The sequence below is a fragment of the Cygnus atratus genome, chromosome 1 (genome assembly GCF_013377495.2).
Source record: "Cygnus atratus isolate AKBS03 ecotype Queensland, Australia chromosome 1, CAtr_DNAZoo_HiC_assembly, whole genome shotgun sequence".
Lineage (NCBI taxonomy): Eukaryota > Metazoa > Chordata > Aves > Anseriformes > Anatidae > Cygnus > Cygnus atratus.
In genome coordinates this window covers 192,190,525-192,214,359 of record NC_066362.1, presented here as the reverse complement: position 1 = coordinate 192,214,359, position 23,835 = coordinate 192,190,525, and the positions used below count along the sequence as shown (strand labels likewise).

General features: G+C 36.7%; 1 protein-coding gene across 2 annotated transcripts in view; it reads right to left on the bottom strand.

Moving 5' to 3' along the window:
- Positions 1-227: 227 nt before the first annotated feature.
- Positions 228-23,835, bottom strand: part of CWF19L2 (CWF19 like cell cycle control factor 2) — a 73,050-nt gene continuing 49,442 nt past the window's right edge. The window contains exons 12-18 of one of the 2 annotated variants that reach the window (XM_050716900.1): positions 22,510-22,647; positions 10,823-11,035; positions 9,167-9,283; positions 5,518-5,673; positions 4,034-4,114; positions 1,804-1,905; positions 228-925 (exon numbers count right to left, since the gene is read on the bottom strand). In XM_050716900.1, coding sequence (XP_050572857.1) covers positions 785-925; positions 1,804-1,905; positions 4,034-4,114; positions 5,518-5,673; positions 9,167-9,283; positions 10,823-11,035; positions 22,510-22,647 — 948 coding nt within the window. In that variant the 3' untranslated portion in view covers positions 228-784. The remainder of the gene's footprint in view (positions 926-1,803; positions 1,906-4,033; positions 4,115-5,517; positions 5,674-9,166; positions 9,284-10,822; positions 11,036-22,509; positions 22,648-23,835) is intronic. The other variant, XM_035542638.2, reaches the window with a different exon arrangement.

The window sequence follows — 23,835 nt, the reverse complement described above, 5'->3', positions numbered from 1 at the left end:
CATCAGAGAGGTGGGTTTTTTTGTTGTTGTTGTTTGTTTGTTTGTTTTGTTTTTTTACCTCTTAAGTTTCTTTCCTCCTCCTCTCTTTTTCCTTTTCGTTTTTTTATTGTCACCAACATTAACTGTTACCATTGAAGCTGAAATTTGCTGCCTACTACGGACAATCTCATCGTTCTTTGTGCAACAAGTCAGTTTAAAAATATTACTTTGCATTGAAAGTACAGAAAATGACATTAATTCTTGTGCAGAGGGCCAACAGGAGGTTTATCGCATCTTAACTGAACATTTATATTGTAATGGCTTCAACCAATTTACAATGCGATTGCCTCAACCAACAGAATACAAAAACTCAAAGCAGTGCAACAATGTGTTGGTTTTAATCAACATGTTCATAAGATTTACATCATTTTATAGAAAAAGTCACTGCAATAATTAAGTACTGGTTCTATGCCACAAGATAAATTTTTTTGTTGTTTCAAGTATTATAAAAAACTCCAAAAGTAAAAGCTATACCTTGAAGAATTCCAACAGCCACGGGGATGTTATTATTTTGGCTCAGATAAAAAATGAAAAAACAGAAACACTGTGCACATCTGGTTTGTTGGGCTTGCAGGTTCATGTGATAACACACACTATCCAAAACCAGAAAGAGACAATCAGTTAAACAACATCCCTGGGTTTAAAACATACTAGCAATATATAATATACTGGTGTCGTATTTAACATACGAAATATCCTTTAGTATAACTTATGGCTTTTATAGTCCTTGACCTCAAGGATGTATTCATTCTTTCTTCTTGGTGAAATCATACGGCTTCCACCACTGTGCAAACTGCAACACTTTCTTCCTCTGCTCCTCAAAGTTCTGCCTCACTCCTTTTCTCCAGAGCCGTGGTTCTAAGTCCAGCATGCCACCAATGATTTCCTTTGCAAGTAGAACACAGATAATGATAAATGCTAAAATACCATATCACTTAATGCTATTTTAATAAAAAATAAAAGACTTTTTTCCCAACTATGAAATCATTTGTCAACGTTTTTTTATTGAGAGCTAGTTATAAAAACTGGAAATTCTGAAAAATATACCAATTCAAAATTACAAATGTAGCTTGCTAGATGATTGCCTCAACAAAATTCTTTAAAGTACAACACAGCAACGCACAACATAAATGTCCTAACATTGCAAGATTGTTGATGGAACATTTGTGACTAAAAAAAGGAAGTTTAGAAAAAAAGCTACCCATTTTAATTCAAGTAAGTTATATTATCCCCCAATCTCTCTTAACATTTTTGCACTACTGACTCTTTTAATAATTGATCGCTGTGACAGAATAAGAAAAGTTAGATTTTATTGCAGCACTTCCTGCATATACCCTCTATTCCACACGCAGTAATTTAACCACACAGGTATTACACCAGTTGTTGTCTGTGAGCCTGTGTGTGTGTGCCCTATTTTATTCAAGCAGGAGTCAGTGCACCTATATGAGGATACCACTGTCATTAAAAACCAAGCTTTTTTCTTTCTTAAACAGTTGCAAGTATTTTCCATCTATCTACACGTCAAATCTCCAGAGTCCCTATTGATTCAAAAGAAAAATGGATCTATAAGTCTGAGGACCAACCAGTGAAGAACTCAACAATTTCTTTATTCACAAGCTGAGTTATAACGACTCGCCATGAAAAGATAAGCAATGAACTTTGATAAGGTACATCACAGTGACTGTTCTGGCAGCAACTGGTTTAATTACTTAAAATTTACACAACAGAGTGTAATTGGTAAATCGATCTTTTACACAACAATACCTTTCCAAAGTAATGGGGGAACTTGTGTTGATCTTCAATGACATGAGCAAATCCTCCCTGAAGGCCAAAGTCCACTGAGAAGTATGGCAATCCTTTAGGAACCTATACGCACAAAAATGTATTTTTAGATGTTTAACAGACTGTAGGCATTTAATTCATCTCCCCTCAACTTCCTGAATTTGAAAGTGGTTTTACAGTTGGCAGGATCACATTTTATTTAAAACTATTTCTCAGACCATGTATGTGTAGTATAAAACAGCTACTGAGTAACAGTAAAACCAACAGGTATGGGGAAAGAAAATACATGTCAACTTGATAAAAAGACACCAAAACCAGAAGAAACAGTTTGCCAGGTGGCAGAACAGAGGACATCTACAGAGGACACCTTTGAACATCAGGTAAGAGACTGAGAGGGACAGACACAAGAAAAGAGCCAGACAGCAGCATGCACACCAAGAAAATGTCATCCAGACTTCACAGCTCTGCATTATATGGGACGAGTAGAAATTTTAAGACCATTACCAGCAAGTTGCATTTATTAAAGATCAGGTGATTTATGGTAAGAATAAATATTAACCCACAGGAAATATTGATACTCTGGGTGAAGGGGGAGAAAGGAAAACGCCTCTACAGAGAATAGATTACTGAAAATCCCACTACAAGACTGGAAGTTATGATTAACCTGCCAAATTGGATAATTTCATAATTCACTCAGTTATTTTCCGCTCTTAATTGTTGAAGATGTTCCTGTATAGATAAGACTTTAAAAGCCTCAAACTCATGCACCTCCTCTGCTACAACCCAAATAATTGCAGTTTCCACAAGCAACATTCCTTATGTTGCTCGTGGATGGAGTTCATTTTCTTCTTCAGAGCAGCCCCCCTGGAGCTGTGCTTTGGACTAGTGACTAGGACAATGCTGGTAACAAACCAGCATTTCAGCTGTTGCTGAATAGTGCTTGCTGCCAGGTCAGCGGTCCCAGCTGTGTCCCTTCCCAGCCCAGGAGCAGAGTGAGAAACAGAGCAGGCTTTGATGCTCTGCAAGGGTTGGCTGCTTAGGCTCATGTGCTGGGGTTCTGCCTCTGGACACTAGCCCCAGTTTCTGCACACAATTAGCCCATTAGATGTCTCAACCATGTCTATTTTTGTGCCTGTTCTGTTTTCTGTTTTCATTCACCTTACATCTTCCCTAAGCCTTTGCTTCAAATCAGCAAATCTTTCTTGTCTGCACCTAACAGAGCTGGTGAAAGTGAACAGCTACATATTATCGTCCTTAAAACTATATACAGGAAACCATCATCTCATCCCCTTTCAGTCTTTTCTTTCCTAGGTTGCCCAATCCCTAAAACAGTTTATTTAGTCAAGTTCTCTAACCTACGCTATCCTCCTCTATAACTGTCATAGAACCAGAGCCGAATTTTCCAGCTGAGTCCTCACACTATATAAAGCCTCTCATACTGTGCAGCCACCCAAACTCTTACTCTTCTGCATTTAATTTCTCTATGTCATATAAGGCTTCATATCTCACTATTAAAACTCACCTTCTCTTCTTTCTCCTACACTAGGATGTTTTAGCATAAAGTCGCTATATTTACTAAAGATAGTTTCAGAAATTAAGTATTATTATTACACAGTAGTAAACTACGCATGGTAAAAACTATGCACCGAACATCATTTGCTTTCATATTAAAAAGATGGACTAATCTTTGAACCTAAAAGTTTCGGGATTATTCCTTTAAGATTTGTATACAAAGATGTTTCCATTTGGTATCCAGGAGACAGACGTAGCACTGTTCCTTTCTTTTAGAAATAAAGATTTATAATACTATTTATATCTTCACTTCATAAATTTAGCAACATAAAAGGCTGTTCCAGGTCAAGGCAAAAGAGACACCGTATTTTTTTCTGGACAGTAATTTGCAAGCCTTTTGATCTATCTTAATTCTTAAAGTTAATCAAGAAAATTATGCTGGTACATGGCCTCGGCATGCCAGCTTTGTTCTCAACCAATGCTTGCAGCTCAGTCCATCTGTTGCTGAAATAAATGGGAATCTTTTTTAATGTCAATTAGGAGTTCAGTCAGACTCTTTAATTCTCATCACAACTATGCCATCTCCTGATCCACTAATTTAATTGTTTTCCCTTTCTTCTCTCTTTGAAACAGTTAATAACCAAAATAGATGAAAATAATTTGCTGAGAAATTCAGTGTTCAATACATCTCATTACTTACAGATTTCCGAATATCTTTTGAAGAAAGATCAATTAACTTCTTGTTCATGGACCACTCTTCATCAGACTCCATTATAGCTTTCTGTAAAATCATTTTTATCCAGATGTGAGAATAGTCCTTCATACAGCAAGTAGAGTATTAACTTTTCAATGGAGTAAAGTGAATTGTAAGTACTTTGCACTGCAAGTACCAATTATTTCTTAACAAAGTAACTTCAATTTTGGCAACCTTTCTGATTTCAAGAACTTACATACTTGATAGAAGCATCGTTTAATATCCTGAAACTCTCTTAATTTTATTCCTCTTTTTTTTCCTGAAATTTATCTTTTGCCTGACACAAATTATCTTTAACAAGAAACTTTCAAATTATTAGGGACTAAAAGGTCACACTTTCTTTTTTACTAAGCTCATATTAAACCCACTGTGATTTTATTACACTATATTAGCATTTTTTTCTCTCTTTTCTTTTCTTTAAGAGAAAAATCCAGATCAGAAGCCTGATTGCACTCAAATACTTATAAAGCTGCCTCTATCTTCCGTAGTATGGAAGTGGGTATAGCGTGGTATCTTTTAATTTTCATTTACTGTGTATTTTAATGGTATAAGCTTGTACTTCATCTTTGTCTTTGTATTCAGAGAAAACACAAGCTTTACTAGCACTTAAAGCATAACCAATGATTTCAAATGTGGTAAAAGTTACTGCATTGCTATTTGTCACACTGACTGTTCTACTTCATCAAAAAACAAACAATCACATTACTTATTTCCAGAAAACACAAATAATCTTTCACAGAACAAATAAAATAATTTACTTATAAATATTAATGTATGTGTGCACCCAGCCATATTTACCCTTATAAAAGTTTTTTCAGATACTAAATCGAATAAAGGCAAATCACAATCCAGTTTCTGAAAGTCAAAAGGCCCTGTAGAAGCATCAATGACCTTTTCCTTACAGGGTTAGTTGAAAGAGACCAGAAAACCTGTAGAAGAAATATTTATCATGCTATCTAATGTTCAACAGAAACCTAGGACACATGAAAATTTGGCCTACTGAAATAAAATAAAGATGAAACATTATATAATGATATTTGTTAGATCAGTAGATTATTATTTTCTTATTTTATACGTCCCAAGGCACATGTATGGGTTTTTAAATTTATACTACAGGACTTAAGCGAGGAGTATTGTAATCCTTATAGCTCTTCAACAAACTATGAATCTCTCACCTGTTTCCAGAACTAGTCAGTGCAGTCAGACTTGAGGCAATTGCAGTCTGACATACAGCTCTTCCACTGATTACTTGAAAAACAGAATCACCTCACAGGATTTGTTTTAAGATCAAGGAACATTTCTTCATCAATAATAAATCCATCTTTTTGATATTGGTATTTGTACACCAAAAATAGTTTTTCAAAAATAGATGAATTACGATAAACACATTCAAATGACCTAAAAAAAAAAAAAAAAAACAACTCCTATACCTTAAAGTAGATTGGAGCCATATCTCCTACTTCTCTTGGAAGAGGAATGCATTCGTACACCATGTGATATCGTTTCTTCATACTCATATTTGTTTCTATGAAGACACAGTCCAAGCCTCTTGCTTCAAACATTTTCACCAAAGCTGTTCTGAACATCTGTTTAAAGAAAAAGAATGTATAATTTGAATTAGGTTTTCAAACTTTCAGATGTAATATTTTATATTATTTTACTTACATACATATATATATATATATATATATCCTTAGAAATTAATAATAAAATGAAACGGCAGCAATCATAGTAGGAAAATCCTGTATTATTCAACAATTTAATATGAACTACCTATGTTTGTGCCATAATAAATGAAGTCTAGGAAAATAGCCCCCAGCTCAGGCCCTCGCTTCAGTCCTTGCCCGAGCAAAGTTTCAGGGATGCCTGTGCCTAGCCACGCACCCAGCTGCCATCGATCCTGCCTTGCTCCTGAACCTCACTCATCACTGCAGATGTCTGGCCATCATTGGCTGTGGCTGACCCTGTCTACCATCATGCCAGTGAGGTGATGTTCCCCTGACTTGCTGTCACCTTCCACCCCATCTCACCTGCCACCCGTCACCTTCCCTGGGGAGCAGCCTGCTCTTGTTGCTCCCTGACTCTGGGCAGTTGGTATTTGCGTCTAAGAGATGCAAAAGCATAATTGTACAGCTTGCAGTGTAGACGCTGAACTAAATTACTGAGTATAATGGATGATTTCAGAGACCCATTCAGACTCATTTTCAAATGCATAAAAGATTTTGACTTTACGACAGGATGGATGTTTCAGAAAGTGTCTCCAGTTAACATCCTGAAAACTGCTATTTTAAATGAAGGCCCTTGTGTTACACCCACTCCCTAAACCACTCCCATACTGTAAGCCAGGAATTCACTGAAACTGTGTGCTCTGCATAGACCACAAGTACCACAGGTCCGTTACTTACATAAGTCATAAATTAGCCTTTTTGCATTGATTTTTTTTCATTCTTGATAAGTAACACTTAGAAGTACGAACACCACAATTAAAAGGCTAATCCCATCTGAGGTTTAAGATTTCCTATTTTAATGCAATTGGAAAGTTGACAAATCAAACATAAGCAAATACAGACATTCATAAATATATCAAGTACTACAATAAAAGAGATGGAAAACAAAGCGCTACCACAAATCATTACCACAACGGAACTAGAAGCTGAGGTCTCTTCTCCCCACCCCTTTGTCATCTTCCACAGTATTAATCAGACCAAAAGTATAGGAAACTCGAGCAAATCTCTGCATCTTAACCAAGTATTTAAGCCCTCCAAAGCAGGCACATGTGCCCTGAATTCTTCCTCATAACTAAGCTGTTCCACCCTGTGACAAGACAGTGCTACACCTTCCCCCCCAAAAACAACCAATGAAACACAGCTGGAAAATATTGCCTAGTGAACAGCTCACTGTGCCTGATGAACAGATCACTGTGCCATGACTGATACGGGACCTTACTGGGCACAGAGACAGATAACTGAATTAAGAGTTTGCTATCTTCTCGCCCCTCCACCTCCCAGACCTCTACGCTGAAACGCACCAAAGCAAGCAGCTGTGGTGAGATAAGAGAAACATTAAACCAAAAGTTGAAAATTACTGTTACTTGAAGTTGCTACCCTGCAATAACAGGTGAAATACAAATCCACTGAAAAGCCTAGAATATCTACAGATTTTAGCTAACATTTCCCAGACTGCAGTTTGTTTTTTAAATGCATTGCACTTTTCCTCCAAATTCTGAGTGGGCCAAAATACCAAGGGTAATCAGCACTGGAAAGGACAAAACTGCTCGTAAGAGCAAACAAGAGGGCATGGCTTACGCTCAGATGCAGAGGATGTTGATACACACTGCTGTTCAAGCAACTGAACATGCAGATTTATATCTTTTCATATTAAAAAATTACATGCATATTTACTTTGGCAAGGGAAGCGCATAAAAGTCTAAAACATGAATCACGTTAAATTCAAGTGCCAGAAGCCAAACAGTATAAATGAACCTTTCCTGCTTTATTTGAACATATCTTGAAAAAAATCCCAGCAAAAATAGTTAGCTAAAACATGTGCTCAATCCAGTGTAACAGAGATGTTTTTTTCCCCTCAACCACAATATCAGATATGGCTCTGGCATCATTAAGTTAGCTTAGCCACTGACTAAGTGTATGTTTATACTCCTGTGGAAGCCTTCCAGACTCCTTCTACTGAATTACACAGGAGCTGAAAAATTACGCGTCCATCACCCCCTAAGTACTTTCCTACAAAGAAATGTTTAAACTGAAAATTATTACATTCACAGCACTGGTGGGTTTACCAACCAGCTGCATTTTCTAGCAAGGAAAAGTTGAGGGTTGAATACAGAAACTGCATTTGCTCATCTTTTCTTTATCCTATTTTCCTTCTCACATACATTTAGAAAAGTGATCATCTTTTACTTATAACTGTTTCTTCTACACCCCTATTTAAAGCCAGCAGGATAAATAGAGGATACAGGATAAATATAGTTATTGCTTCTCCCCACTGCTCTGTTTTAACTCCTGATCCTACTCATCACACTTATTTGCTTCTTATACAACTTTCTAAGGCATTTCTGTTCTATGCAAAAGTTTTTTTCGTTCCTGCTTGGGAGGAGCATAATTAACAAAGCAACACTGCATAAAAATTACACCAGCCATGCGAATCAATGCTGGGAGCAACTGTGTAAAGTAAGAGAATCCATCTGCCAGGCTTGAGGCAAGATCAAAGTTACTTAAACCATTTCAAACTCAGGGATTAACCTGTTTTTAAATCTAAGCAACTGTGCAAGCAATGACCTTTTTCCGTAGTCTGAAGTAGTCTCCAATATTTTGATGTAAAACACAGTATTTTTCCCTTGTAAAGGTGGGGCTAGGAGAGAGGCTGATCACTGTCAATCTTTAAGGCATAAATTTGTTACTATTCTCCCTTGATTTTCATTTTCCAAAGAAAACAAAACTCAAAACCTTCAAAGTGTCTTCATATGACAGTTGGAAAGCATGACCCATCATGCTTGGCACTTTATTCTAATAATTCTTTTCAAAATAAGTAGGAAATTGGATTCTGACAGGGACCTGACTTACATGAAGAAGAATGAAAATAGTTCTGTCTTGCTATCCACCACAAAACCAGATTAGCTTAAAAAAATTCATGTAAACAACATATCTTTAGCCAGTGTTTTAGTATAAGTGATCTTTCTGTCCTGACAATCTTTTCCTTAATGGCTGCCAAGCCAGTTATTCCACTTTCTGTAAGGGATCAGCTGTACCTATGTTTTTCTTAATATGTTCCTCTAGCCTGCTTCCAAAGACCTCCAAGGATAGAAGTTCTGCAACATTCTTAGGCAACATTTTTCTAGAGCTTATAAATGGGAATGTTTCTTCAGTGTTTACCCTGCATTTCCCTTTATCAATTTTTGACCACTAATTTCCAACCATAGTGCAAGAATGTTCTGCCCCTTAGTAGAACCAAAAAGGGCTGACAAGCTGGAAATTATACAAACAGATACATATGACAAGTATAATATTATTCAAAACAATATTTTATAACAAAACTTTTAGAACATGAGAAGGTGTCTCAGCTAACCTGGATTTCTTCCCAGATTTCTTCATCCAAAAGTGTGGCTGCAGTATGGTGCTGTAAGGGGGCTATCAGGCAGTGACCTTCAGTAAGGGACTCATTGCTTGGTAGAGACAAGTATACCTACAAAGAGTAAACAAAAACTGAAGTGCCTATTCTTCTAGTGTTAAAAACCTTCCCGTCGCTATGGCTAAGAATTACATTATCTGATAGATTTTAAACCAATAGAAGCCATTAACTTCTACTTACAGCAAGGTATTTAGAGCAAGGACTTTAAACCAATTTAGCTTTCTTTCTGTTCTTCACCTAACTCTTCAATAGCTAATGAACTTGACTGAAAAACACAGAACCATAGAATGGTTTGCGTTGGAAGGGACCTTCAAGACCACCTGGTTCCAACCCCCTGCCATGGGCGGGGACACCTCCCACCAGACCAGGTTGCCCAAAGCCCCATCCAACCTGGCCTTGAACACTTCCAGGGATGGGGCATCCACAGCTTCTCTGGGCAACCTAGCCTTCACACCCTCTGAATAAAAAAAAAAATCTTCCAAATATCTAATCTAAATCTCCCCTCTTTTAGTTTAAAACCATTACTCCTTGTACTGTCACTGCAATCCCTGGAAAAGAGTCCCAACTACTGAACCACATTCAGTAAAAGCCTAAGCAAGTGGGAAAGAAAGATTTTTATTTTTTTTTCTTATGCTGAAGTTTGTTTTGGGCAAGCTGCTCTTGGTGGCTCTGCACAAGCAAGGAGGATGGACCAGGTGACCTCCAGAGGCACTTTCCAACCTAAACCATTCTGTGATTGTGACAGTTGGCATTATCCATCAGTAGCTCGAATGAAGTAGCAGTATCCAGACAGCAGCTCCACTGAAAAGGCAGTAATATCAGGCTAATAGACCAACCAGTTATGAACCAGTTTATTATGAAATCACACTGGTTTTGTCCATTACAATACACATGCATTTTTTATCTTTTATATATATGTACATACAGACATGTATATATACACATACAGATCTGTACATATATATAGGTATATGCATGTGCATTTAATTCCTCGGTCTATAAAAAGTTTATAAAAATTAAAATCAAATGAAAAATATCGATAATAAATGACAACCTTGCATAATGATCAGAAAAAGCCTATATTGAAGCATTTCCGATGTTAAATCCAAATATTTATACATATTTTAAAAGCATTAACAGAAACAAGAAGGTTCACTGTACCAAACTTTTCTTCATTTCAAAGGATTTTAGGCTTAAGAATGGAATTCTCCACTTAGCTTTCTTTGACATCATTGAGATACAGTTCGTAACCAGTTCAAATTTCCTCCAGTGCAGTGTGATTTAGTCTTTGACAAATCCACCTACAGTCTAACCTCTGCACTCCAATCTTTCATTATTGCTTCTGTCTTCCACAAACCAGAAGTTCTGATATCAAAGACTAGCTTTATAATTCATGACAGACTTGTATCTTTCTGTCCCCAACCCTCAAGGAATTCTTGAAAACAATAGGGAGGTCTGGGAGAATAAGATGAAGAACAGTAAAACATTTCAAAGCTGCAATTGTGTTCTTAAACTTAGGCACTCTACCATTAACACTCCCTTCTTTTATTTCTTTTTTGTTTTTACTTTTGTGCTAAATTACTATTTTCTTACCTTGGTACCAATTGCAATAATAAGATGTTTAGAAAGTTCACTGCTATCAAAGCAGTATGGGCACTTTTCCATGCGTGCAGCGAGCAGTTGGTGCTCACGTATTGCTTTTCTTCTTTGTATTTCTTCCTCTTCCCCACTGCGTGCTCTTTTTGCTGCTTTGGAAACAAACATGTCATCCAAAGTGTAGTACTCTCTGTCAGTTTTTTCCATCAGCTGAAAAGATACACAAAAAAGTGCATTTATATACAAATAGGCAAGAAAAAAAAATACTTAGCTCTTTGGAACATCTTTTACTGAGAAAATGATAAAGTATGTAGCAGCAGTAGCACTGCTGCATTCCATTCAGCACCTGCAAGACATGCTATTATCAGATACGTCTCCTGAGAGCAGTCATACACAATCTCAGACAGCACAGATATTAGAGTATAGATGTGTGACAGTAGTGAGAGGAATATATTACTATATTCCATCTCAAGTTAGGGGCTAGGTATTTCAATATTACCCTGACATAACTCCAGCTTTAAATAGATACACAATTTTTTCTTCATCACGTATTATCATACATTTTATTTCAGTCTTTCCTTTCCTCCTCCTCCTTTCCTATCACTGCCCTTTAAATCATCTGTTGTAAAATCGATGAACCATAACTCTGCACCTTCTATTCGTACTCTGTAGAAACATGCCAACAACTGTTCTTCTCAGGTGAACAACACTAAACCATTTTGTGAAGAAAAGTCTTTCTTGAAAGTACCTGTTACTAGATAGGCATAACCAACACAACTAACATTACCAGAAACAAGGCCGAATAATTCACATTTTTGTATGTTTGTTTATTAATTGTTACATTTCAGTTAAATGCCATATGTTTAAAAGAAGCTCTGAAAATATTTAGCATTTGTTACGAAGATGTGCTTGAGGGTTGATGGTATCTTACAGGATCTTAATAATATGGAAACCCAGACAAAATGGCTATGTCTCACCTAGACAGTACTTTGAAGGAATGGAGTCTGTAGCTAGGAACTGGATGCATGGTGACAGGGCAACAGCAGCAAGAGACAGTGAATGGAAAGGAAAGGAAGGGCAGAAAAGCGTGTGGGTGTGGGTCACAGGACAAACTTAAATGACAGAAGATTTCACTAAGCTTCACCACTCAACACACACATGTGGATGTGTGTGTAACATCAGCCTTTATCAATCCTTGATGACAAATCCCATGTTGTCTTGCCTAAATGAAGACTTAACAAGTCTTGATTGCAAAGACTGACTGTAAAGGATTTAGGAAAGTATTTACCCACTTACTTTTCTGGCTCCTCTATATAGCTTTAAAATGTGCCAGTAATACCCTAAACATTCAGCATACACAACTAAAGCAAAGGTAAAAAGCTTTCAAAATAATTTTTCCAAGTTTTTCCTCACTAAATGAAGTCCTTATGCTGTGATACTTTTATGCTATACCTGACTGCAATTTTACCTTGAATAGTTTCAGTAATTTCCTTATCAAAATGACAGGGGAAAAAAACAACACATTATATAGATCTCTTGATACTGGAGATGCTGGACCTTCAGAGCACTGGCAGATTTATGTATGAGTAGTTTTCCTTCAAGAATTAGCAATAGTATTTCCTTCAAGAAACAGCAAAGGTGTCTTTGCAACAAATCCTAATACATATTAAAATACAGACTGGGGTAGCATTAGTCCTTTGCTAGAGGTAACTGAAGACATTTTATTCAACAGGTAGATTGCCTTCTGTGACTGTGTAAATGACATGTCTTTGTCAAGATAATGAAACAGAACCTCCTGAAAACTCTCTTAAAGCAGTTAGAAACATCTATCCAGGGAATAACTGAAGACCTGTACATCCATTTTCTCTTGCTTTTCAAGACCTGAAGTACTGTCCTCTCACGGAAAATAACATTGACATGAATGACGTTGTTCACTAGATATACTTAGACTAGCTGAAGCTTACATTCTGCCCGCAGAGCCAATAAAGTTGTATTTTTTTCCACAAAGAGCAGGTTTGAAAATTAAAAACTTTACATTTAATATTTTGAAGTAAAATATTAATATCTAGCACATGCAAAAAAAAAAAAATATTTGTAGTTAATTTGCTAAATGTCTCTTCCTTTGGGTATAGAGGACTCCTGAACCTACAGACACATACTGTGAACATTCAAAAGATTCAAAAAGGTCTAGTGTCAAGGGTGTCATTACAGTTTTATTACTTGCTGAGGTCTGATCTAAGGAGCTTCTCTTCAAATACAGTCTCTCAGATATTCTGGTTACAGGCATTTTATCTCATTACAGAAACAGTTATTAAATATAAGCAAACAGCATTAAGTTGAATATTTGAATGTTTGATATCTAGAATATAAAGCTAAATAACAATGATTCAGCAAACCAACCCTCTGAGTGACAGACCCTTTAGAACTATCTCCTTTGTAATGAGACCTAAAAAAAAATCCTGTCATGATGGACTGTTGATTTATGTATGTTCGACATATTTCACATAATATGCCTGCTTCATTCAATTTTCTTATACATTCAAAGAATATACAGTGTTTTGAGTGGTCTGCCATGTTTAATGTTCAAATGTAGCCACCAATTAAGAAAACAGCAATATCAAAACCAACTGCCATAAGTGAAACACATCTTCCTAATAAAAGAAAATCTTCCATGTATCCCAGCAGTAGCCTGTTTAGATAACATAAGACAAAAAAAAAAAAAAAAAAAAAAAAAAAAAAAAAAAAAAAACTATTTTGGAAGGTATATTGGTAGTTTTCCACCCCAAAACACAGACAACAGCTCTTACTTTTCCTGAATACTGAGGTTCCCTAAAACAGATCAACAGTTTCTTTTGAAAATGCTCAGTACTTTCAGTACCAAACAACTGAGTTAATTATAAAATACTAAACAGATGAAGTTATATGGTTATATATTAACAGCCACCTTCCGACTGGTATTTTAACTGAATTGAATAATAAAAATTATAAAACTAAATCTGGAAAATGCAATTCTAGTTTAAGATGTAACATTTTGTTCAATAGAATTGGATTAAGCAAAGTCAAGGAACTCAATCACATAGACACAAGACTACTTCAGAGTAATAAGGGAACAAGAAAAAGGTGGGTAGCAATGCAGCATTTTGGCAATAGACGCCACAGGAAAGGGATATACAGAGTATGCACAGATCAGGTTTGGATCTCTTCTAGCAACAAACAAGATACTGAATCACAGAATATCCCAAGCTGTAAGGGACCCGCAAGGATCATCGAGTTCAACTCCTGGGTCCCCAAAGGACCACCCAAAAAGTCAGACCATGTGTCTGAGAGCACTGTCCAAACGCTTCTTGAACTCCAGCAGGCTCGGTGCCATGACCACTGCCCTGGGGAGCCTGTCCCAGTGCCCGACCACCCTCTGGGTGCAGAACCTTTCCCTAACCCCCAGCCTGACCCTCCCCTGTCCCAGCTCCATGCCGTTCCCTTGGGTCCTGTCGCTGTCCCCAGAGAGCAGAGCTCAGCGCCTCCCCTCCGCTTCCCTCGTGGGGGAGCTGCAGGCCTCCCCTCAGCCTGCTCTGGGCCAAACAAATCAATGGATCTCAGAAGCTGCTCATACATCTTGCTCTCTAGACCCTTCACCATCTTTGTAGCTCTCCTTTGGACACTCTCTAATAGTTTTATGTCTTTCTTGAATTGCAGTGCCCAAAACTCCACACAGGACTCGAGGTGAGGCTCCACCAGCACAGAGCAGAGCAGGACAATCCCTTCCCTCGCCCAGCTGGCAGTGCTGGGCCTGATGCACCCCAGGGTACAGTTGGCCCTCCTGGCTGCCAGGGCACACACTGAAATATCATTACAGATCCCACTGCAATAACAGAAGACACCAAAGGCTGTAAGGCAGTTCAAGAAACCAACACCACAGTTTCAGACCTTAAATAAGTGCTTGAAATAAACAAGATCTGAGAAGAAAGTTATTTCAACTTGCTTGTGCAATAAAAAAGCCTACCCACTAATAACACACATCCAGCTGTACACTCCTCAAGCACTATACCTTTCCCTTGCTGAAGAACAGGCAAGGGGGAATTTAAAAAATAAGGGCTTATTATTTTTTCCCCATTTTCACACACTTAACAAGTTTACAAGACCTTTATTCGAGTAATAAATCTAGCACACCAATGTACGGTGCCCTTATACCACAGTTTTGAGACAAAGAGACCCAGTTATAAATGGTCAGCTTGTCCCTGAGTCTTCACTTCTTGTCATGTTTTTCACATCCTTTAGATGACTTTAAAATAATGTTAAAAATGGGACATATTTTCGCCTTTAAAAACAACAGTCATAAAAGGAATAACATTTTCTTTGCGAATTCCCTATTATCACAACGTCCTTCCAACATACCTCAAAATAGTTCAAAAAGTTCAGACACCTAAAGACAAGCAAAAATATTATCCAGCAAGAATTGTGCATTCCTACTGAAATAAGATATACTACAAGCTTATGTCAGTTAATCTATGCAGCAATGTTTTTGCTGCCTTTAAAAAAAAAGACAGCGTACAATATTTTGCAATATTGGAATAGTAGCAATGAACATCATTAACACATTCTTTGCCAGTAGCAGTGAAAAGGCCTCTAAGGCCATAAGTCCTTAAATATGATCTTCCCTCAAGTGCTACAGATACCAAGCACCTGTGTCAGCACTGAAATACAAGAAAATGCAGCTGCTATTACAGCAGATGAGATAGTACTCTTCAATTACTACTCTAAACATTAGCTTTTCTTTTTCTTTTTTTTAAATCAGTTATTCAGGAAGAAAATGGAAATTCTCTCTGCAAAAATTTATTCTCTTGCTTTTCCAATAAGTTGTCCAGTATGTTTTGCCAATTGCATGATTTAGTTATAATGAAATCTCTCTGAACAAGATACTAGGGAATTGAAAGAACAACAGGAGAGTTCTCAAAAAATGCTAGAAGGGAAGCAAAGAATAAAAACTGATTTATTTCATAAATATTTTCTTCAGTACAAAAGAGACAGCCGGTACAAACCCAAAGAAGAAACTATGCTGCTCTATTAGAGTTGCTGGAAAGCCCCTGTGCTGCATCAGGTGAAGTATCACACCTGTTAGACGTGGAAGGCACTGCATCTGGAAGTTGTGCAGTTAGTTCCCTGCCATGCTTGATGCTACGTACACTGTATTTCAGGTGCTGCACAGCAAAATAGGCAGTCACCTATGTATCACTTCTAAGTTTGGAATGTCCTACATATATCTCTGAACAGCCCAAAGTTTATATAAGAAGTTCAGACATCTATAAAGATGGTGCACCTAAAGTCATTGTTCCTACCAGACTCCAGCCATAAACAAGAGCTGATCTGACACCCTCATGCAAGAGAGCATCTTCTCAGTCCCTTGTCTTCTCTTCTGCATTTCACTTCTTTGTTCTGGGCTGATCTGCCACATCCTTCTTTCATATGTGCCCTCTATTTTTCAACTTCTCCTTTGGCAAGCAACAATTAACCAGAGAATAGACAGGCAGCTTCAGTATGCTTAGGACCACAGCATCCTACACCTCATGGTACACAACAGTCAGGTTTCTACCACCCATCTGATGGGGATCTGTTTTCCACAACCAGGATGCAGCTTTGGTTTAACCAACAGAGACAGCATCATAATTTTGCTTGCCCTGCCCAGCAAAGGTCTACAATATACAAACATTTAGCAACAGTCAGGGAAGACATCCAAACGTCTTTCAGGAGCGCACAAAAAGCATCCTTTGGGCTCTCATTTAGACAGCTTTACTACAGTGCAAATGTGCAAATGTGGCAGACACACAAAAAAAAAAGATCTCTAACCATTCAGTACAGGAATTCAAGAAAGGATTAGCATCTGACTGTGCATAAATGAAAATAATTTGAGATGGAAAAGTTACAATGTTGTATTTGCTGATGAAATCTGTAGCATATCCTTATTACTCATGTTAATTATCACATTACGTAAGCAATTATATAATATTCACTTCATCTTTTTTTTTTCTCTCTTTTTCCAATGTTAACATTACTGAAGCCATTAGGCACCTTGGCATGGGGCTGCTTCTGAAAGTAACTCTTGTAGATCTGTATTCAACACACTCCAGAGTCAGCCTCATTTTTCTGCCAACACTTGTTCAGATCACTGGAACTGTCTCTCAGTTTAATTTTACACTGATTCTGTTTTTCTTATTGCTACAGTAAAACCCCTGGAGTCTTACACAGTGCTGGCTGCCTCCATATTCAATCTGAAGCATGCTACATCTCTTATCTCTCCCTCTGCTGCTATCACTTGCTCTTTGGGTGCACCCTATGGAAAGAAAGCCCTACTAAATAATTTAGTATCGTTGTTGAAGTTAACCTCAAGAGACACAACTCCTAATCAACGGGGATTCTGCCTACGTAATACACTGAGTGCACCTTTTCCTCTTCAGATTTCCTCTGAAATTTGGGGATGAAACAGGAAATTCCATTAAATGCAATTAGCATGGTAACGAAATATTCCTGCATTTTTTTTCAGGTAGGTTTTCAGCTTACTTTCTTGTTCTATTTTTTATTTATGTGCTGAACTTCTGCTGCTTCTGTTTTCTCTCTAACACAATCATATTTAAAGTTACTTCCATATAAGCTAATAAAAGTAAATCTGCTTGGAAAATCGGTGAAAAAAAATGTATATAGATTGTATAAAATGTACCATTTTGATTTTAAATTGTCATGGCAACACTGACGTCTTCAACCTTAAATGACAGAGTTAATATCTGTGGAATGTTGTACTCATCATATATTTTGGGAAGCTGCAAAAAAAGAATAAACTATTTTTTTTGGAATATAAACCTGAGTGACATAAGAATACATCTCGCCACATTTAAATTTAGTCAGCATTTAGCACCTATTGTTGAGAACAAAATCGCCTCAGAAAAAAAGCCTTCCTGACCTCAAACTGCATTTGTTCAAGCCGTATAAAGATAAAGTTTTATCACGTTAATTTTATTATTACAACTCCAACCTCCGTACAACAACAGAAACTGATTTTGTAGGTTTTATTCCACAAATAATTCAACACATAGGCATTTCCAAAAGCTATCTTCCCAGTGAAATCATACACCAAACATATAGCATTAAAGGATTTTAACGTATCAGTGTACGGTCTTTTTAAGTTGTATGTCACTGACAGGAGAACATTACAAATAATGCTGTGAGCAAGGTAGCTCAGAACCACCTTGGAGCAGCAGAAAGTTAAGGAAGAAGCAAACAACAGAGGATTGTTCAAGGGTTAGGGACCACGCTCCTTGCTGTTTCTGTTATTTGAAATGAAAATTGCTCATTTTGCTACAAATAGTCATCAGGACAGATAAAATTTTATGTAAAAGTCGCTTACATTTAATGCAAGCCAAACAGAATACCTTCAGCCACAGAATGTTAGAAGTGCAAATGATTAGCATTTAACTTTACGATTATCCCTGTCGATGACTTTAAGTCATAAAAAAGGCTGTCCTGCATAAGTCTTCATTTGTAACACACCTGGTAATTCTAACCTAATTCTTAACGAACACGAAACGCTTATGCAGTCATTTACTATAAGCTGCATCCACACAGTTCCTCTTTTTCCCAAGTTTTCCTCTGTAATCTAGCTCTCGTGGCTGTTGATTCAGTTCCACATACAGGAACAGCTTTAATTTTGTGTTCACACAATATACACAGAAAGCTGTCTACTGTTTAAACTGAAACCTAGTGGAATGCAGGACAAGATGCTTGAAACTATTTGTCTCAGGTTTTTGTATTAACGTTTCTATAACACACCATGCGCATGCTTAGATCGTTAAGTAAATGTAAAAAGCAGCAGCGCACAAGAGCTTTGTAAGAGTTTTGTCAGGTGTGTTAAATGCTGCACTAGAAGGGCTTCACCAGGTAAAGAAAGAAGAAAAACATTTATTACATAATACTAGAAGCAGCAGCAGCATCCTGCATTTTTTAGTTTAGCTTGTAAAGTGCTTGCAGACTATTATTTTGCTTTATGAAGATGGAAATGCAAATATGTACAACAGGCAGGTTTGCACAGCAAGTGAAAATGATAAGGCTGAAAGCAATTTTCCATTTTACAGACTTCAGAACCAAGGAAAGGCAACATGTAAATGCCCTGTTTGCTAATCTATAATACCAGCATATCTCTTTACTAAATCCGTAAGTGAAGGCCAGCATTACTAATGCACTTTTGTACTTATAAATAATTGTCTTATATGTTTAAATTCATGTTACAGATTACTGCAGAGATTTTGAAATAAAATTAGTTTATGGGCAAAATTTAAATGGTCTGATAAGCAACATAGTCTTTCTCACTTGCTTTTAGTAAAACAATCAAAAAGGAAAAAAATGCCTTAGTAGAATTTCTGCACACAAATAAAAGGTAATTTCTATTGAAGTAATGTTCTAGAAACCAGTCTCTATACACCCACAAGCATCTACTGATGAAATGAAAGGATTACATAAGTTGTAACAGCATGAACTTGGGAAAAAGGAACGACTTATTCAGTACGACTTACAGATGAGGGCAGAAGGAACTACAGACATGTTAGTTAAAGCTAATAGTAATAAAAACTGAATACTTCACATATATTTTGTATTATAAAACTGTCAGTAAAAAAAAAAAAAATCAATTTTCAACTTTTTTTTTTATCCTATAGTCATGCTTCTATAGCAATGTGGTACATGCACAGTTTAGTTTCACTCAACTTCATAATTACCACCACTTTGCATTAGGAATGCAAACCTGACATTCATCTGAATTTACTATGATCGGATCTCTTTCTCTTCATTTTAGAGGTCTGCAACACAATTTACTGTGTCTGAGCTAATTCTCTTAATTCCTTTTATAGCCAAAAGAATCCTTTAGCAGCCATTCAAAATTGGACAGATGGCTCACACCACCAAAATATGTACTTCTCTCCAGTGACTCTCCAAAATGAATCTTGAGAATCAGTTCAGATTCAAGTTTTATAACATTAGAAGAATCCCAGCTTCTTGTTTTGAAATTCTACAATTCTTTACAGTAAGCTCTAGTTTTGACAGTCCTGAATAGTTATGTAACAGTAACAAATTGTCAGGTTATACTTTCTTCCAGATGGTTTATATACCTGTTAAGCAGAAGAGACTCCTGAAGAATCTATTAGTAAACTCCTTTTATAATAAAAACTAACCATTTACTCCTGTCCTCTATTTTCTTTTCAGATTGCCCTTATACTTGCCATCCTCTGTTCCTCAGCACCTTGGATGAATAAAGGTTGCTCTCACCGGTTTGTGGTTCAGCAACGTCACATCTAACTGTTTCCACACTACTTAAGCAGGGACCATTTGGTTTTAGTCGTTTGTTATTATTCATCTCAAAGTAAAGTTTGGATTTAAAATGATGGATTTTTATAAATTGGAGCTAACTTTCATTTCATTTACACTGTTGAGACAGTTAATCATTTATTGTCCATAAATAAAAGCTCATGCGTAGGAATCTCTCTGACCTCATTTATAGTTAATATTAGAACCGTTGAAACACCTAGGTTGGAAAAGACCTTCAAGATCATCAAGTCCAATCATCAAGCTGACCTAACAAGTCCTATCACTAAACCATGGCCCTTAACGTCACGTCTTAAATACCCCCAGGCATGAGGACTCCACCACTTTCTTGAGCAGTTTGTTCCAATGCGTAACGACCCTCTCCATGAAGAAATTCTTCCTAATATCCAATCTAAACTTCCCCTGGCATAACTTGAGACCATTTCCTTACTTGTCACCTGAGAAAAGAAATGGACATGCTCCTCACTGCAGCTTCCTTTCAGGTAGCTGTAGAGAGCAATGAGATCTCACCTCAGCCTCCTTTTCTCCAAGCTAAACAACCCCAGTTCCCTTACTCTCTCCTCAAATGCAAATATTTCATTAGTTCTGTCAAGCACTCATCTTTCCTAAATGTTTTATTTATATCTTTATCAGTTTTTAGCAATACAACATTCCTGCAGGCTTCTTCCAGTGAGTTTAATTCCTGATTTTATTGTTGTAGCAAACAAAATATTTACTCAATATAATTCTCTCTAGATCAATTTTCAATCTTTTTTTTTTTTACCAAAACTTACTTTCAGGCTGCTCAGCTCAGGTTCTGTTCCCTTCTCCTTATTTGGACATGACAAGTACTTTAAAATAATTATTAAGTTTTGGATTTGAGTTTTCTTTTAACCTCCAAAAGCTCTTTATTCTTCTGTTCACCTATCCTTGGATTTATTTTTAAATAAAGTTTTATCCCATTTGAAGGTGTTCTCTCCCTCAGAATGTTTTTGTCAGTAGCACACATTTGCAGTCATCATTTAGCACTAGAGATTCCTTACAGCCTGCAAGCATTTTCTCTTTATGTATTCTTTTCCCAGTAAATAGACGCTGCATCTTTTTTCTTTTCGTAATTGCTTCTTTTTAGAAGATAAGCACTACATTACAGTTTCCTCTATAAGTATGCAGTAGTTCAGTTGCCAAGGTTCATGATCATTTGTGTAGAATTTTTATTTTTAAAACAGCTACATACTGGGGCCAGGCCATTTCAGTCCCATTTCTACCTGGATTAAATTTCAACACTATCCCAGAAAACCTTATAATGCAGGTAACTTAGATCTTTGAGGAACTGCCTGCAGGTAAAAGATTGCAACCAAAGATGCCATGCACACAGGATTCAGGTTTTTTGTTTTCTTCCAATCAAGTAATTATAGCCCATAGCTTTTAGCAGTAGGTACAGATAATAGAATGGGAGATAAGGAGTCACTGAAAGGAAGTAAAAGGGGATATTCAGTCCAATCCCCAATTACCTTAACAATCCATAAACCAAAAGCAGAAAGAAATACCAGCTATGGAATTATTATATATTTTTTTCAAATTGGTAATGGCCAGAAAAGCACACAGAGGATGCATCACTAGAAATGTGACCTGCTTTTATACTTCCACCTAAGCAGTCACAGCCCAGAATGAATCTGAGTGAATCACTGGTATGGGTGCTCTTACATGAAGTGCCTCATTCATCAAAAACATAGAAAATTTATAATTCAGAGTTGAACAGAAAAAAAAAAACACATTTACATGCAAAAAAAATACAAAGAAAAATTATCAGAATTTTCCCTTTGAAGACTTAGAAAACTAAGTAACATAGAAGTCTTTGATCTCCGTTCAAGTTTGCTATTCTTCCCTGCATACAATCCAGTCCTTGCATTAAAAGTCACTTAGTATAATGTCAAAAATACAAAAAATGAAAAAGGGTAACTGAACACACACTAAGAATCTTTCCAGTTTGAAGCAAAGAAACTTAGAATCAACAAATATATGAATACACAAAAAATATTTTCCATAAATTTTAGAAACTTCAGGGGTAAGCTAAGAAGATTGCATTTATAGCATCAAAATCTACAGGCAGAGGAACAGCACAATCAGTTCATGAAGGAGCTGAATGCACCATATTTCCTGCATGCATGTTTCTATTTCTTTGATGTCAGTAAAATCATCCAACAGACTTGAACATTATTCAAGACGATCAGAATTCTCACCAAAAAGCACCATACCTTGCACAGTGAGGCTCCATTGCCTCCTCTTCTTTTGAATTTTCTTATAATAAAATGCTCAATCAGAAACCGATACACATCACACCTTACCTTTGATGCCATACGCATGAACAGTGCATTTTGATCCTCTGCTGTTTTTGTCCTCTCATTTTTGACTAAATCCTGCAGGTTCATACTGTCATCATCCGGAAAGTACCTTACTCTTTCTTTATCTACATGAGTAGTGACCTGGAAACAAACATATTGAATACAATAAAAACCTAGTGAGAAAGATCGAGAATGAAATTCAGACCCTGATAATTCCAACAAGTTTAAAGAACAGAGGATCAAGCTAAGCACATCTGAAACAACTGGGCTTGCTGCTTCATTTGACCTAAGGAAAGGAGCAATGAGCATTTCCTATTCCTTCAATTGTTTCAGTAGGTCTAAATAAAAATATTGCCTTGTTTCACAATCACTGTCTCTCTTATATCCTTATGCTGCCAGAGCTCCAACACTACCAACTCAGGAAAGTCACACAGTAATTCACTGAAATGGTTGATCAGTTCACAGTGATGGAATAGTCCAAAAAGTAATCTCCATTATTTACAGAAGTTTTTGAATTCTCAATTAAACTAAGACAGTTAAGCCAGGAAAGAAAAAAAAAATTAAAAAAAGGAAAAAAAGAAAAAAGAAAAAGCAATCAAATACATTATTGAAAACTTTATAAATGTGGTACCTCTGCCATCTTACGAGTACACAACAAAACAGAATTTGTCCTTCAGAGCAGGATGAAACTAAATACTGCAGAATCATAGGGTATGGTAATTAACATAGCAGAGGTGGCATTTTTCCAAAACAGAAAGAACAGGAAGATGACAACCAGCTCCTCACCTCTTGTTCCTTTTACTCCTCCACATCACTATTACAAACTGATCTGTTGTACTAATCAAGCATGTACTAGAAATATAAGGTATTGTATGCTCCTCCAGCCCTAAGTTCAAAATACTAGTTTATTTACTGTTGCAAACATCAGAAGAATAAAATGTTCCTCCAGCCTCCAAGCTTCTCTATGTCCCCCAAAAGACTTTGCTGTAAAAGTTGGGTCATAAGTTTTATTATCAGCAACAGTACTTTTGATCAGAAAAAAAGTGAAATTACCCACAGATATTTTGGAAATATTCAGCTCTGATAAACTTTATTATTTACAAATTTTATGCAATAAAAACTGCTTAGCTAAGAGACTGATAATTTGAAAAAAGACTTACTTTTCCTTGATTGTGCGTTTAAATAAGCCCTAAAACAGTCCCTAGGGAAACATAAGTCTGAAAATAATCTTAATATATGCTTAATATGTTCTCTAACACTCAATTACAATCATCATCTGAAGGGCACTTTCTAACTACCTATCGACAGTCTGATAAGTCACTCACATTA